The sequence below is a fragment of the Ricinus communis genome, chromosome 4, assembly GCF_019578655.1.
Source record: "Ricinus communis isolate WT05 ecotype wild-type chromosome 4, ASM1957865v1, whole genome shotgun sequence".
Classification (NCBI taxonomy): domain Eukaryota; kingdom Viridiplantae; phylum Streptophyta; class Magnoliopsida; order Malpighiales; family Euphorbiaceae; genus Ricinus; species Ricinus communis.
Window position 1 is genome coordinate 26,994,939 of NC_063259.1, and position 17,118 is coordinate 27,012,056.

Here is a 17,118-nt window from a genome sequence, read left to right on the forward strand (position 1 = left end):
AATAAAACGATATCCTATTGCACAAAATGATACTGATGTGATAAGTAACGCGGCCACATTTATCATTTCTTTTGCACATGCCTTGAAGATAGCAAGTGAGAGGAATAGGCACATTATTAAGAGAATAGTTGCATCCAAAAACAAGTATGTTCCATTCTTTAATAATTTTTCCAAAATTTAATCCGGTATTCAAGGCTTAAAAATTAATATTTCTTCCGATTAAGATCTTCCTTGCACTTCGTTTTTCAAATACAGATATAAAAACATACACAAGTACTCTTATACAACTTTCATGAGCAAAACTAAAACATAATTACAAATAAAAGAAACAAAATATCCATTAACTGATAATTTTTGGGATCAGAAAGTGAACCAGTGTTTCTTCATTTACTCATTCTACCTTGAGACCATCCTAGCCCAGCGCTCCCCATGTTTCCGACTGCTTGTATAGGTATGATCAGGCCCTTTCTTGTCTTGCCTAATGCCTCCCCCTGCATATATGGTAAACGAGGTAAAGGTAGCTTAAGCAAACCAGACCATGCTCTATGTATGCTATCAGATTTGAGAATAAGCAGTTACCCACTTCAGGGATGAATACTAATATGTTGATACAATTTACTTGAAAAGGGTTTTGTAACTTTTGAGGTGTCAAACTAGACACGTTACAAGTACGATGAAATTTATATATGTTACAGGGCCAAGTGGTTAGTCCACCTAGTATTTGAGTGTAGGTTTTGTATTTTAATTTTGTTAAGTCCAATTCCATGTCATAGATAGCCCGAGTATATTCCTGTTTAGTCATCAAATGTTATAGAATTTACCTCCTTCCAGCCCATATTTTCAAGTATTTTTCTCGCATAACTACCAGCTCCAAGTGACATGTTCAAGGCTTTAGCTGCAGCCTCCTCTGTAGAAGTGGAAACAGGAGACGTGCCAAATACATCCTCAACTAATGAACTCTTTTCTCCGGGACCCACACCAAAACTGCCGTGCAAGGTCCTTCTCTCGGCAGCTCTATCTCTATATTCATAGATTCTTTGCTGCGAATGAGCCAAGCAACAAGTTATAATTGTAACAAAGAAGATTGCAACCAAGATACACATAATCCACATTTATATACTAAAAGAAAAGTGTATAGGATATGATACTATCAAAAGCTCTAAAGCTACATTACGTCTCTGAACATCTATGAGAATACTAGCAGTAGGTGTTTCCCAGTGACAGGTATCAGACACCAAAAGGGATAGCGTCGAGTCAATCTTAGCAATCCTGCTCAGTCTTTAAAATCACAACCGTCTTCCTTAGAATTTGAAAGCCAAAAGGGCTGGCATTCAACTAGAGAAGTTCCAAGTGGCAGTGAACTGAGTTAAAATATTTGGGTGTAAAATCTTCATACCAGAATATTTTCTGAGTGATTCTCGTAGCATTTTATATCCTTTCTAGAATGCACTCGAACATAAAAATAAGGAACAGGTAGCAATTCAATTCCAATCTTACCTTTTTGGTTCTAGAGAGTTGATTGGTTAACATAGACCAGCCCTTCTCATTGTCTTCATCAGCCAATTTTGGTTCTCTCTTCCCATAAAATTTGGTTGTGGAAATAGCTTGACCATTTGTTGATAATTCTGGGAAACCCCAGTCTATTGTTGGGTTGGAAGAATCATAACTAGATAAGGAAGCCAAGTATCTAGCACTTGGAGTATGCAACTTATATACTAGACCTGAAACGTAAAGAAATTTAAGAAGCCCCATAAGTTTCTGCTTGGTGCGGTATATGGATAAACAAATGAATCTCTTCTTTTGCCACTGCCTCCACAAGCACAGTAAGAATATAGGCCAGCGAATATCAATTTTGCATATAACATGCATTGATCATGGCACTGCACCAAATGAGTCAAACTCGAACCTGTTCTAACTCGTACCAGATCAAGATGTGCTTCACATATAGGAGCAGTTCTGAAAAGTCCACTAGAAGGCATAGATGGATGAAGCTTAGCAGATCTTTTCACCAGCCGTCCAACGAGTCTGGTTGTGTGATCTTTTCCATCTTTTCTGGAACCTGTGACCATTGCCCAGTCCCACAAATCCACAGCATGGAAATCTTCCAGTGGCTGTTCCCCAGAATAAACTACTTGGCCATACTGAGCTTGCCAATTTTCTTCATCCTTACAAGCATCTGCAAGCAAACAGCTTGTAAGTTGCACCTCCTGGTCTACATCAACCAACAAAGTGAAATTGGTGAACTACCATAACAAGAGCATTTCTACAGTTCTCTCTTTCATGAACAAATTGTGAACAGGGAAGCAGGTGGCTTGCTTGCACTGGTAAATTAGCAGTGCTCAACGAATGTATCTATAAGTACTTTCTTACAACTTGATAGAACAGAGTGAAATCTAAAATATTGAGAAGTCTTTAGACAGAGGGAAGAGTGAAAATTGGTCATGTCCATCAAATAAATATAGAACATCCCCCTAACAGGCAATACCTTCATTGCTGATACTTTCACATCCACTTGTTAAGGTAGGATGGTGTTCTGACATCCAATCACCATCTTCCAACATCTGAGTATCATCGTGTGATGCACCTGAACAAGACAACCATTTTCTGGTCAAAACACAGACTTTCAACCAAAATGCAAAACTCTAATGAGTGTGACAAATAATTATCTCAAAAGGTAAAGCTATCCTCACCATCAACATCTGAAGACATTTTTGAAACATCAGCATCATCAACACTTTGTTTATATCCAGACAGATAAAGATTGATAAGGGTTTCTTCTAACCTTAATTGAGAAAAGACAATGTTAGGAGACTCGTAATGGAGCAATACTAAATGTAAAGAACAAGGGTCAGTGGAAGTGGATATAAAAACATCCAAATATATTGTTAGAGTATACAAATAAGTGACAGATGTAGCATACCACTCTGATGGTGGAGGTGGAATTTCAGCTTCTTGGTTGGGACTACATTCTGGATATCATGTTAAAAGAGCTGAAAAACATTAGTGACTGAAAAATGAAAAACAAATAAATGTATTTCCCATAAAGTGTTTTCAAATAGGTGAAAGAAATAAGCAAGTTTACAGGGTAGAATCCCTGAACCAAACCATCTGGCTCAGATGTTCAGATACAAACTTACAGTAGCCATCATCTTACAGAACACAAAAAGTAATCTACCTGGTACTTATAAACTTTTAGGCCATAGATATATTGAAGTAATGATTTCTGTCCTGCCTATAACCTAATAAGCTATTTTCTCAAGTGTAAACAATATATTTTGTTAGTGAAGCAACAAAACCTATCAGCATTTCTATGCATACAAAGCTGCTCACCAGGAGTACTTGCAACAGGAACAATCCCGCTGCATGGGTAAACATCAGATAGATCTGCTGGCCGTGAAGAAATATTCTCCTCCCTATTGCAACAGAGCTGTGTAGATGACTCCTCTTGAACATGATTATCAGAAGCAGTTTCTGGGCAACTATCTGATTCACACACATTAACCTGGATTTTAAGAAGAAAATAAAGAAGGTAAACAATAATAGCAAAAGATAATCGAAGAATAGCACTAGGAGAACAGAATCTTTGGCAGTAAATAAACCAAAATAACCTGGAATGATACCTTACTATATTCTAGGAGTACGTAACTTCCATTCTCAAACTTGTAATAAAGTCCATCTCTACTACTAAAATACCAACCAGCACTAGGGTCATGATAAAATCCACTGCTGCATAAAATTGAAAGAAGCAGAACGCTCTATCAATAAAGAAATCAACAAAAAGCAAGAAATAATAGTTTGGAAATTTTGCACAAGCTAAAAGTAGAGATAAAGAACCACAGTTCCACAAATTCCACGAACATAAGATTTTAAATGAACAATAATACAAAAGGGTTTTCATGCAATTGGGACAACGATGGTACTTATGCAGTAAAATTGGGATAGTCCAACAAACTTTTATCTATAAAGAAGCATAATCACTATTTAAATAAAATGAATTATACCTGGCGTGGAAGTAGAGCTGTGTTGAATCATCCCATACAAAAGAACAATTGTTTCCTCCTGTTTCTTGTAATTCGGTTTCTTTGCCTCCTTCCATGTCCTCTTTTTGTGCAGAAGAATTTTATTTTTAGCAGACAATCAAACTACTGGTTTAAATTGGGCTGATTAAATTTCATTAGATTTTGATCCCAATCTCGGCTTTTCAGATATTTCTACAGCCCAATATGCTACTTCTTGATCCACTATTTAACAATGAAAATTTCTATAGCCCAATATGCTACTTCTTTATCCACTATTTAATAATGACTTAAAGATTATTATCATATTATTATTTTTGATGATATAAAGATAACAATAATTATTATTATAAACTCAAAAGTAACTAGGAAGTCTGCACTCCAGTCGAGTCAAACTTTTGTTGTGAACTCCATGCGATTGAGAGCTTCAATAAATTATTCTTTTCATTTATTAAAATCTATAGGAGAAAATTGAATTAAGAGTAGACAATTATACAAAAGAGAAAAAGCTAGAGCAAGGATTAAACAATTATTCTAAATGAGAGAAGTCATGAAATTCAGCGAATTTGTTAGATTCATATATATGTATTTTTCCAATTGTAATTCCATACCAAGCGTGAGATGCTGGATTATTCACAGTAATGGAAATATGTAGTTAATACGATAGGTACAGCATCTAAACTGCAAAAGCCACTATGAATAATGGAGTTCTTTCTATTTCTGAAATCTTACATCACCCATCAAGAGATGATTGAATTTATTCGTAGCCACCGCCAATCCGTCCTATGCACCCTGCTAGGTGTCATCTCCTCGTCTGTGGACGTGGCTCTCTCGCGTGCCATCTCTTCTTGTGATTCGTCAATGCTTCTGTTGAGAGTGAGAATCAATGAATTGATAAAGAAAAGTTTCAAATTCAGATCAGTGGCTTGCAGGATTCATGGATGGAGTAGGTGTTGAGGTTCGTTATGTAAGCAAATGGCCACAACTCAGGTTCCCTGGCCCAATTCTTTAACATTGTCCGTAGTTGACTAGTTTTCAGTGTGTCAAAAGAAAGGGCATTCAAGAATGAGAAGCTCCTTATTTCAATTCAAAGTGATAATGTATTAGCTACTGCAATTGCAAGTGAAGCCTGTTTTTGCCCATTTTCAGTTTCATTCCTCTGAGCAAATTATCAGATAATCAAGTTCAATTAGAATTTCAGTTAGACATTCCAAGGTAAAAAGAAAAAAAAAATCTTCAAATCTAAATTATATACTTTAGCAATTTGGAATCTCTCTAACGATACATATATTCTTTTGCTTATTTAATTATCTTACAAGAAATTCTAGCTGTCAAGAGAAAAGAGATTATATGCAGAAAAATAAGTCGAAATTTAGTGGTCTAATTGATGAATGCCACATAACAATCTCTGTTTGTTTTTGTTTTTGTTCAGAATTCGTGGCACAAAATTTACACATGCTGCGTGTAAGTTTATTCTAACCTCCACCTCTCCACTGTCTTCTCAACTTAGTAATGCCTCGGCCACAACGCTTCTCTCTCTTTCAACCGCATTAGCATAGCACAAGAGCATTCTCCATGGCACCAACCCGAAGCAAAGATAGCACACAAGCAATGGGACTTTCTGACGGGGAATTATCACTCACATTTGAAAAATCAACCTTTCTTGTCAACAACTACCCGATTCTCAAACAAGTCCCTAACAACATTGTTGTTACATCATCACCTTCCATTTCTGCCGGAGATACCAAAAACACAACAGGCTGCTTCTTGGGTTTTGATGCGGCTGAGCCTAACAGTCGGCATGTTGCACCTATTGGCGAACTTACTGGCATAAGGTTCATGAGTATATTTAGGTTCAAACCGTGGTGGAGCACTCACTGGATTGGCCAAAATGGAAAAGATGTGGAGGTCGAGACCCAGATGATGATTTTGGACAAAAACCATTCTGGTCGGCCTTATGTTCTTCTACTCCCACTTATTGAAGGGTCCTTCAGGTCTTCACTTCAGGCTGGGGTTGATAACTACGTAGATATCTGTGTAGAAAGTGGATCTAGTCAGGTGTGTGAATCTAGGTTTAGAACTTTTTTATATATGCATGTCGGCTATGATCCATATAGGCTTGTTAGGGATGCCATGAAAGTGGTTAGAGTCCACTTGGGTAGTTTTAGGCTTTTGGAAGAGAAAACACCGCCAAGTATTCTGGACAAATTTGGTTGGTGCACTTGGGATGCAGTTTACCGTGAGGTCGATCCTAAATCTGTAAGAGATGGGGTGAAGGGACTAGCAGAAGGAGGGTGCCCTCCACAGTGGGTACTTATTGATGATGGTTGGCAATCTATATGCCATGATGACCAAGATCCAATTCTTGATACAGAAGGCATGGATAGAATGGTTGCTGGAACCACTGGCGCGAATGAGAGTCCTAGATTGAAAACTTTTGAGTTCAATTATAAATTTAGAGACTATGAGAGTCCTAGGGTGCCCTCTAATAAGGGTATGGGTGCTTTTATTAGGGATCTCAAAGAGGAATTTAGGACTGTGGATAATGTATATGTTTGGCATGCATTGCTTGGATATTGGGGCGGGGTTAGACCCAATGCGCCAGGCATGCCTGAGTCTAATGTCGTTGTTCCTAGATTATCACAAGGCTTGAAGAAGTCGATGGATGATTTGGCTGTGAACAACATACTGACGTGTGGACTTGGTTTTGTCCCACCGGAGCTGGCTTATAGGCTATACGATGGGCTTCACTCTCATCTTGTATCCGAAGGGATTGATGGTGTCAAGATTGATGCAATTCATGTAAGCTAGATGTCTATTCTTGTGCTTACAAAAATTTTGATTAGTCAATTCTTGAATGACAAATATTTTTGATTGAGCATAATTTTGGTGCAGTTGCTAGAGATGATATCAGAGGATAATGGGGGGCGAGTGGAAATTGCCAGAGCTTATTACAAGGCACTGAGTGATTCTGTGAGGAGATATTTCAATGGAAATGGTGTTGTTGCTAGCATGGAGCAAGGCAATGACTTCATGTTCCTAGGAACCGAGGTCATATCCCTTGGGCGTGCTGGTAAGCGTCTTGTCTTGAAACTCCTGATATTATCAATACAACGCACAACTTCTCACGTCCATGTAGGATTTACTTGGCATTTCCTATGTTCTTATGCTATTTCGTTTAAAACTTAGAGCGTAAAGGAAATACTTTCTTATGCATCGAGTGTCCTAAACATTTCCTCGACAGGCATAGCGGTCTTCTTCTAACAATAATGCACATATTGTAGGGGATGATTTTTGGGTCACTGACCCTGCAGGGGACCCACGTGGGTCATTTTGGCTACAAGGGTGTCATATGGTGCACTGTGCCTATAATAGCCTGTGGCTAGCCAATTTCATATACCCAGATTGGGACATGTTTCAAACTACTCACCCTTTAGCAGAATTTCATGCTGCATCAAGGGCCATTTCTGGAGGACCAATTTATATAAGCGACCGTATAGGAGAACACAACTTCAAGCTGCTAAAGAGGCTGATGTTGCCGGATGGTTCCATCCTACGTTGCCAATCTTATGCACTTCCTACTAGAGATTGCCTATTTGATGACCCTTTACACGATGGAAAAACAATGCTTAAGATTTGGAACCTCAACAGAGTAAGCTACTAATAAAAATGTTTTTCTAATTTGAATATATTATCTCTAATTTGATCTTTCTATTTGGTTTGTTCTCAGTATACAGGAATGCTTGGACTGTTTAATTGTCAAGGAGGAGGATGGTGCTGTATTTCAAGAAGACACAAAGGTGAACCCAAGTTTTCAAATAGGTTAGACTGTTTGGCAAGTCCCAAAGATATTGAATGGAAAAATGGAAATGTCAACCCAGTTCCTCAGATACAAGGAGATACCACATTTGCCGTGTACTCATTCCTGGAAGAGAAGCTGAAGCTGATGAAGCTAACAGAAAGATTAGAGTTCTCACTCGAGCCATTTACTTATGAACTACTTACAGTTTCTCCAGTGCACTTCTTGACAGGGAAATTAATAAAATTTGCTCCAATTGGATTAGTGAATATGCTGAATTCTGGTGGTGCAATTCAGAGCCTGGACTATGAGGAGAGTGAAAGTCGGGTTAAGATTGAAGTGAAGGGGAGTGGGGAAATGAGAATGTTTGCGTCAGAAGAGCCAAGAACATGCAGGATCGATGGCGCAGGTGTGGAGTTCTGTTATGATGATTATATGATCAGCATTCAAGTGCCCTGGCCGCCTGGATTTTCTTTAATTGAATACTTGTTCTGAATTGGAGTATAACTATCTTCAGAATTTCTTTCTTGCCTTTTAAGTAGTGATAATAAATAGTGGGATTAGAGTAATATCTCGAATAAAAAGAATCCCTTCAATCTCACAAGCAGCAGGTTATAATGTGTTTTGTAAGGCATATTTATGCACTAATATATTTTCTATGCATATTCCTATTTTTCCCTACTCATGTTAAACATATCAAAATATTTTAATTGAACACAAAAGAAAATTCACAAAATAGTAAGTTAATTCCCAATTTGAATAATTATTTAATTGAAATTTGCCTATATGTAACTCTAACCCTCAATATGATAAAATGTTGAATGGTTTTATTTTTTCTTTCAGAGGTAAATATCAAATCTTGAAAATTCAAACTTCTTCTTTTGGTCCATAACAAAAAAAATTTAATTATGTGGAAATTCAATAAAATTAAAAGCTATAAAAAAGAATTAAGACAGCGCATAATATTCATTTAGCATTTATTTCTTTTCTAGAATCTTTTGTAAGGAATAACCTCTTGTTAAACGGAGATACGGAGCGCCGTTTCAAATCCTATAGCTGGTAAATAGACACGGAAGAAAGGAACAAAGCGGAGTCGGAGATGAAATGATCCTTTCGAAAGCCAAAACAAACCTTTATTGATCTCTGAGTACTGAGAGTAAATAAAGATTCTTTAAATTGCAAAGATAGATGAATTCTTTGAGCTACATGGATAAGCAAATCACTGAATTTCCCAATTCTCAAAAACCAACTTTCTTTAACGATGACGATGATAAAGAAACAGAGGAAAATGATGATCAAGATCATAGCTTTCACTTCCACCCATTTCACTCTTTACAGTCCTCTACCAAAGCTCTAGATGGGATACACCTCAGGGTATCCTTTCTCTTTCTTTCTCACTTATTTTTTTTACTTTTTTACCTTTTTGTTTTTGTGTATTAGGTGTTTGGTTGCCAAGGAGAACTTGGAACTTTTAAGAACCTAAGATTTGGGTGTTCGAAACTTTTTCTAGTAATATCCACTTGAAAGGATATAACCTTTTTACTACTCGAGTTTGCCAGATGGAAACTTTGCTATCTTGCTTCTAGTTTGAATTCAGGTTTTGGGTTACAGAGTTTTAAATCTGATACAAGTGGATCAACTTAGCTGAAGTTGTTGTTTTCTAACTTATTAGCTAATAATGCCATGTTTCTAGAAGCAAATGATTCTCTTCTTAAATTTTGCGATTTTTGCTTTTGTTGGTTACTATAACTAAGCAAACGTCGGGCGCTCAATTTGATCAATTTGCAAAGTGATAATTTATCTATTGGAACTATGTTTACTAACCAGTTAGCGTGATAAACATATGGTGTTAGATTTTCTGGATGTGTATGTTGCAATTATGTCCGCTCATCAGTCAACACAAAAGACATTTACTGTCTTGGATGTTCTGGATGTTGCTTGATATACTAAATTGTTTCAAGTCTTGGTTGGCTAATAATATACAGGGTTGGAGTTCAATGGACCATATTGCTTCTAATAAATTATCTGATAACGAAGTTGGGACTTCCAGCAACGCAGAATTGATTTCCAGGATTGATCAAAAGTTGAAAGAACATATAGATATTTTGCTACATTCAGTGGAGTATCTAAGTGCACGAGTATCTCAGATGGAAACTAGAGTGCGCCAAGTAGAAATTTCCTTTGATGGTTTGAAGGAATCAATTGAATTTAACCATGGAAAAACTGATGGAAAGCTATGGGAACTAGAGAATATTCTAACAGAGGTATGTGGTCATTGCTTAAATTATAGCTTGTTTTGGGCTTCATCTTCTAGTAACTGTTGGAATGTGTATTTCTACTAAATAAGGAAAATTCCTTGTTTTTATTTGGAAGTTAGGGATTGTTAAACTGGGAATTCGGGATGGAATTAGGGGGGGTTTCAGAATTTGTAGGTTGGATCGGGGATTGATTGATTATGCATCAGGGTAAATGAATCAGGTTGTAGGTCCTTCTGGAAGCAGAAAAGCTTTGTTATTGAAGGGAAAAGCCTAGATATGTTGTGGAGTTGAGACTTTCATGTGTCTAACTCAGAGTTTGAATATTGAGTTTAGTTGGATGGTTTAGATGCTATCTACGCACAGTGTAGAGTTGAACTCTGCTACTACATCAAGAATGTTTGCAGAACATATAATAGTTCTTAGGAAAGGTTTCTAGTGAAAAGGGCAATTGCATAACTTCTATACAACATAAAATTAGTTGAATAGCATTGCTATACCTTTTTCTAAACTGATCAACCTAACAAAAGCTTGGTGCTGACTACTGATAATTCTACGATAGCACGACTGTTGAATAGCTATGTAATAGATAAAAGACCTAACTTATTGTAAAAAAGAATCTTCTGTTAAGTTGCATTTGTAAGATCTTAATTCTGAGTTCTAGAAGTCTTTGACCTCCTAGTCTGAGTGAAACCCTGTATGAAGCCTTCATTTTATAGATGTGTGCTCATAAAAATTTCAAATTCTTATAATTGACTCCTAGGAGTTTGCAGCATGAGAAAGGATTGAATGGCGTGTGCACATATAAGGTTGTGAGACCATGTAGAGCTATTCCAGTAACACCATTAGTTTTGCCCCCTACTATTATTTAGGAAGTAGAGTTGAAGTAGGATAGAATTGCTTAGCTCTTCAATTCAAATCTTATGCTAGGGTATGAGGTTAATGGATCTCCCAGCAGCCAAGGGTAGAAAACAGATTTAATTGTTACCCTTTGTATCATTTGTAATTGGAGGGGGATAAATCATTTAGGATCTGAACTTGAGGGCCAACTCTTGGTGCAAAAGGTGGATTACAATAAGGAAATCCGGCAACAAAAACTTGTCAAGGTAGCTTGGACATGCTGGATTCTTTCTCCAGTTATATTTTTTGTTCTCTTCCAAAATCCCCTAGTTTATACTCTTAAATGAGTTCAGATATTAGCTGGTGCAATCTACATTTGGGGTGTACGTGCATCCCCAACAAACTGGCTGTCTTTAGCCATGGTCAAGGAGCTATGTTTCTTTCAACCCTTAATAAATCCAGAAGAAAAGGCAAACAACTCCTAATCTTGGTGATAAAAAAAATTGAGTGCTTTAAATACATGCCTGGTTGAAAGCTGATATCAGGTTATAGTGTAAAAGCTTGGAAATTTTCTGTTCAAACAGTCTTTAAGATCAGATGAAATTTTTGTTGCATATGCTAGACAAGAGAAGGGATTGTAGTACCGATGTCGCATCAAATTATCAAATGGTAAATGTGATTTGTAAGTTTCTTGCAGGTTCATGGTGGTATCAAAGATTTGAGGGATAAACAAGAGATATCAGAGGCTCAAGTTCAGATGGCAAAGCTTCAAGTATGCAAGGATGCCCAACAACTGGAAAAGCAAAATAGCATTGTTCAACTGAGTTCACATACAGAAGCATCATCATCAGTTTCTCAGCAATCCAACCAACCACTGGCAATTCCAGTTGTTTGTCCACAACTCGCTCTTGCTTTCTCTTCTAGTATGTCAAACATGCCTCTGCAAAATCATTGTCCAACAACACCTGCAGCCCCACGGCTTGCCACACCTTCAGCTTCTCACCTGCACATTGTTGCAGCAACAGCACCACAGGTTCCTACTCAGTTACCCCAGAACGCCATTCCCTCTGTTTCTCAGCAAGAACCTTACTACCAACTGCCAATTTCAACTCCAGGAACCAGTCATCAACAATATGTGCCTCCAACTCAGCAGTCACAGCAATCACTTCATCTTCATCAGCCTTATCAACCACCACCTCATCTTCCTTTAAACTCACATCCACCTCAGTTGCATCAAGTGCGCCTACCCATCACAGTTGTTGATCCTCGAGTCAACAGCTATCATCCTGAGGAACTTCCTTATGCCCCATCTCATGGCATACAGAAACCCTCTCAGTTGCATGACAGGCCTCACCCTCCCCAAGTTTTCGATGTTGGTTCTACTCATCGAACACATGGTTGTCAACCCTCAAACTTCTTTGATTCAGAATCTGCTTCTGCAAATCTGAGAGGACAGGGGCTACAACCACGAGGATATGATAATACTGGGGATTATTATTATATGCCTACTCACAGTGGCACTTCAACTTTGAAACCCTTGCAACCATCATTATCTCCTCCAGTCACCACTGATGATCTAAATTACTCAAGATTACCAACTGCCCGCACATTACCTCATGCTATTCCAACGGCTTCTGCTGTAGACGGTGGATCAAGCTCTGGAGGGAGTGGAAACAGGGTACCTGTTGATGACGTTGTTGATAAGGTTGTTGGTATGGGATTCCGTAGGGACACAGTCAGAGCAACAGTGAAAAAACTGACAGAGAATGGACAGTCAGTCGACCTGAATGTCGTGCTGGATAAGCTGATGAACAATGGGTAACCCCAGAATTCTTGGTTGGCATTGAAGCGTTGTGCTGCTATCAAATGTTGTGTTTGATATTGTTCTTTAAGGCTATATTGAGAGGTTTACACCGTATCTTTTTAGTTGTTTGGTAAGTTGGAAAATGTAACTGGCACAGATATTTGATTGTCGATTGTGAATGTGCATATCTTAGTTGCCGTTCCTGTGCATATCTTTCTTTGCATTCTGAAATGCATCATCTCTTGGTCAAGTCTCTTTTTTTTTTTTTTTTTTTTTTTTTTTTTTTTTTGATATTAGCTAATTTGATGCGTTAGAATCGGTTAATCTTAAATTCTTAACCCTTCATAAACATAAAATCGAAGTTAATGCTGAGTTTATACTACACATGTGAGCTACCCTAGTCTAATTGTTGAACGAATAATCTATTGATAAAGATAATTCTTGAAGCACAAAAATATAAGAAAATGATTTTGGGTCGTCCTGAATTTCAAACTTATTTAGCATTGGAATGGGGCGTTGAAAAAAAAATCATTGTCTTAGGTAGGATTAGGCATAGGTGGAAATCATACTACTACTACTACTGATTACTGAGGGAAGGTAAGAGAATAAGCATGTTCTTTGCACAGAACAGAAGATGTCCTTTTTGAGGATCCATTTGGCATCTGATCTGAAAAGCCCATACCCAATTATTGCCAAATTGACTAAAAAAATGTGCTCAGGATTCAGGAATCTTGTGCTCAATGATTGAAAGGAGTCCCCCCATTTTTAGATCATTTGGGTCCATGTAACAAGGCAGGAAATATTTGCAGTTGCGCTTTAAAGACGTAGTTGAAAGGACAATGCAGAAGTTGTGGTGGTGTGTTGCTAGAAAGACTGACATAATTATTTGTTCCTGACTTCGAAAATTAAAATTTTACGATTGAGTATGTTTTGACAAGCGAGCGTCAATTATTGCAGGACTTTTCTCTTTATAGTACGTACTACGTAGTTTTTGTTTTACCACTAAATTGTTAGATGTATTCCAGAGGACTTTTTCAATCTTCAACTCTTATTGTGAAGTTTAACCAATTTTTATTATGTCCTGTTCACAGAAAAATAGAGAGAGAAAACCTCCAACAATAATGGAATACACCCGCTTGCCCTGTTTGGCAGCTGGCTAGGGTACTGGGATAAATGTGAAAATATAATTAATCTGAACCAAATAAAAAATGAATATTTAATTTCTGTTTTTTCCACTTTAAGATATTATATTTAAAAAATAAACTGAAAAATCGAATAATGAAGAAATAAAATATTCTTGTGATGTGTTTAGTTATTGACAACTAAATAATAAAAACCAAACAGACAGAATATTAATACTAAAGAGGAAAGACAGATTGTTATTCATGGAGAAAAATATATAATAATAAAAAATTTCATAGATGTTTTTTTTTTTTTGAAAGTGTAATTGAATGACATGAAAGAATAACAATTCATCTAGAAGTGATAATTATTTTTTTATTATAAATTGATCGGATAATTAGTTTACAAATATTTTTTTGTTGCAAAATTAAAAATCTTACAGTTGATGGAATAAAGTTGATGCGAATAAAAGGCATTACAAAGTAAAGGTAGCTTAATTACATCCATGGAGTCATAGTGTTGAAGAGAATAGGTAGAAAACTGATTGATGGAATGTTGCTGATTTTAATTATGCAACAACATTTGACAAAAGCATTTATTAAGTTGAAGGAATTAAAGGCAACCAAACAAAGAATGCAGCACCTAGTGTTGGTTTTGCCCATGCATGGCTGTATGGACCTTCCACAGAAAACAACACAAGAGCTAACAAATTCAAAGCTGTAGGCAGGCAGAAGATGGTCCATCTTGAAAAATTTACAGAGTCATATGTATGTATATATACACAGATAAAAAAGGTTAAGAAATTGAATTGATAAAGTCGGCATATCATAATGTAAGATCATGTATCAGGAATGGGCAGTTTTGCAAGTGATGAATAAATGAAGAGATGGAGAAGGAGCATGAGATGATGTTGTTCAACTTGAAGAAAACAAAGAGTAGAATTAATATTGATAGATAGAGGACCACCAGTCCACTGAATTTTTCCCATAGGGCCTTTTGTCTAGAAATCTTGTGGAAGTGATGAGTAGGACTGAGCAATCAACAGCATAAAAACATGGTCCCAAAGGGTGCCTTCCATTTTATAGAGGGCTGATTTTGTGGACCCCTGTCGAGTAACAAGAGGTCCAGCCATTTTATACATTTAAGAATTTTAGTTGTTTGTTCGCTTTCATCTTTAATTTCATTCTGCCATTTTCATTTATTATGTTAATATAAATTCTTAGGAAAGAAACAACTCAACAGGTATGCAGTTTTTAATACCACTCACTTACTATTCGGACTCCCACTCTGCACCACATCACTCGGACTTCATTCTTTTCACTCTAACTAGTGATTTAGTATTCCTTTGGTTCAACTTTCATATTCAGCTGTGACCATTTAGGTGTTCCAATGCTATATACATATGTTGGAACTATTCTTTGAAATTACCCGTCAAATTTCAAACCTCTAACTTTGCATTCAAACTTAATTTTGGCTCTTTTATATATATATATATATATATATATATATATATATATATATGGTGAATTATAAATGTGCTATAAAGCCTAATTTGGTCACTCAACTTTTAATGTTGGCTCGATTTGTTTGCCACTCAACTTTTAAAGTTGACTCAATTTTTTTATAAGGCTCAATTTGACCCTATTAATAATAATAATTATAATTAATTTAATTATATAATTGAATTTATATGTTAAACATTTTTATATTTTTTTAATTTTTAATTAGTTGATTGAGCAATTAAAGTTGGTGATGGTGTGATTTTGGTGTTGATGCTAGCCCTAACTTTGATTTCTTACATCACATTCATTTCCTTATAGTGATGGATTGATGTGTTTATGAATAATGATAGTGACTATGCGTATATTGTAGTTATGTGGAGGTTAATAAATATGTGATAATGGTAGTATCGGATTGTAAATTTTCATCTTTACTTTTTCATTTTTTAATGATGATATTGATAATTTTTAGTTAGAAATATATTGGTGGTAGTAATGAAAAGATACAGATGCATGGTGATAAGTTGGTTTTGATGGTTTTAACGGATTTATGATAATTTAAAAATATATTTATTCATTTTAACTTTTAACTTAAAAATAGAATAAAGTTCAATTGAGTTTCTTAATTTGTTGCTCGGGCTCAATTTGCTTCTCATTTTAACATTCGGGCTCAATTTGAATTTTTTTATACTCTTTTTATAGCCCATTCAATCAACTCACTCAAAAAGGACTAAATTGAACTTATTTAAAAACTTTAGAAACTAAATTAATTTTGAAAAAAAAGAAAGGCGAAATTAAATTTTATTCTAATTTCAAAATTGGAGTTTGAGATTTTTAACTAAAAACTATGTTTTACTCAAAAGTCATAAATTTCAACTTTTCAAAATCAAAACCTAGCCTTTAAATTCATTACCCAAATTAGCCCTTTTTTCTTTTCCTTTTATTTTCTTATTTATAACTATAAACTTGTAATTAAAATAATACATAAAAATCATAGTTTAAGATATTAAAAATTGTAATTTCTGCATGTGCAATATATATTGTGTGTATGTAGAAAATACATTTGATACAATTTTGTTAAGAAAAATATTAGGATAAATTATTGTAATTTTAAAAGTCAATAATTCAATTTATATAATCTTAGATATAATAATGAAATAAAATAACATAAATTCAATTTCAAGTTACTTGATCTTAAAAATATTAGAATTTTGGTTAAATATAATATCATTTTTTGTTTTTATTGCATGACTTATCAATCGTTATATAAATCAGAATTTAGTTATAGGGAGTAATTGCAGCCTTTAATAGTTAATAGTTAAACTTACACCACCATTAACATGCTTAAAATTCTCGAAACATAACAATGAAGAACAAAAGAGAATTGCCACAGTGAAAATAATAATATTGATTTAACTCTATTTGTCCAACAATGTATGTTCTCTAGAGAATAATTAATAATTTTTCAACTTTATTGTTAGAAATTCTTTCACTTTATTATTTTATCTTTTATTATAAATAAATAACAAATTTAATTAATTATAATCATGTATAATACATGTATTATATATAAAAGCATGGTAGGAAATCTTTAAATTATACATGTAATAGGTATTTTGTGGTTAGATTTAAAACTAATGGAGTAATAAATACAAAGTGATAATGATTTAATAAATGAGTTAAATTAAAGGTGAAGAAAACAGAAAAGAATAAATGAAAATCATAAAATCCCAATAATGACAAATCAAAGAAAATCCAGTGCAATGCATCAGTCGCCAAAAGC

At 35.4% G+C, this 17,118-nt stretch overlaps 3 protein-coding genes across 7 annotated transcripts; 2 read left to right on the top strand and 1 right to left on the bottom strand.

The window, feature by feature from the left end:
* Positions 1-188: 188 nt before the first annotated feature.
* LOC8278316 lies at positions 189-4,886 on the bottom strand. 3 transcript variants are annotated; one of them, XM_025158454.2, is made up of 11 exons: positions 4,749-4,886; positions 4,002-4,101; positions 3,621-3,723; positions 3,331-3,502; positions 2,921-2,969; positions 2,691-2,782; positions 2,486-2,584; positions 1,907-2,212; positions 1,498-1,721; positions 822-1,040; positions 189-491 (listed from the first exon to the last, which is right to left on the bottom strand). In XM_025158454.2, the coding sequence occupies exons 2-11, from the start codon at positions 4,094-4,096 to the stop codon at positions 384-386; spliced, it is 1,467 nt and encodes a 488-aa protein (XP_025014222.1). In that variant the 5' UTR covers positions 4,097-4,101; positions 4,749-4,886; the 3' UTR covers positions 189-383. The 3 variants fall into 3 exon arrangements, with proteins under 3 accessions (XP_025014222.1, XP_025014218.1, XP_015580514.1); XM_025158450.2 differs by having other exon boundaries at positions 3,621-3,726; XM_015725028.3 differs by lacking the exon at positions 4,749-4,886 and having other exon boundaries at positions 1,907-2,176; positions 3,621-3,726; positions 4,002-4,640.
* Positions 4,887-5,089: 203 nt separating this feature from the next.
* LOC8278315 (galactinol--sucrose galactosyltransferase) lies at positions 5,090-8,416 on the top strand. 2 transcript variants are annotated; one of them, XM_015725019.3, is made up of 5 exons: positions 5,090-5,231; positions 5,449-6,818; positions 6,912-7,089; positions 7,301-7,668; positions 7,747-8,416. In XM_015725019.3, the coding sequence occupies exons 2-5, from the start codon at positions 5,592-5,594 to the stop codon at positions 8,308-8,310; spliced, it is 2,337 nt and encodes a 778-aa protein (XP_015580505.2). In that variant the 5' UTR covers positions 5,090-5,231; positions 5,449-5,591; the 3' UTR covers positions 8,311-8,416. The 2 variants fall into 2 exon arrangements, with proteins under 2 accessions (XP_015580505.2, XP_048228529.1); XM_048372572.1 differs by having other exon boundaries at positions 7,331-7,668.
* A 408-nt stretch (positions 8,417-8,824) lies between these two features.
* LOC8278314 (serine/threonine-protein kinase WNK1) lies at positions 8,825-12,923 on the top strand. Of its 2 annotated transcripts, XM_002511302.4 has the most exons (3): positions 8,827-9,189; positions 9,801-10,079; positions 11,608-12,923. In XM_002511302.4, the coding sequence occupies exons 1-3, from the start codon at positions 9,004-9,006 to the stop codon at positions 12,730-12,732; spliced, it is 1,590 nt and encodes a 529-aa protein (XP_002511348.2). In that variant the 5' UTR covers positions 8,827-9,003; the 3' UTR covers positions 12,733-12,923. The 2 variants fall into 2 exon arrangements, with proteins under 2 accessions (XP_048229118.1, XP_002511348.2); XM_048373161.1 differs by lacking the exon at positions 9,801-10,079 and having other exon boundaries at positions 8,825-9,189.
* Positions 12,924-17,118: the final 4,195 nt, after the last annotated feature.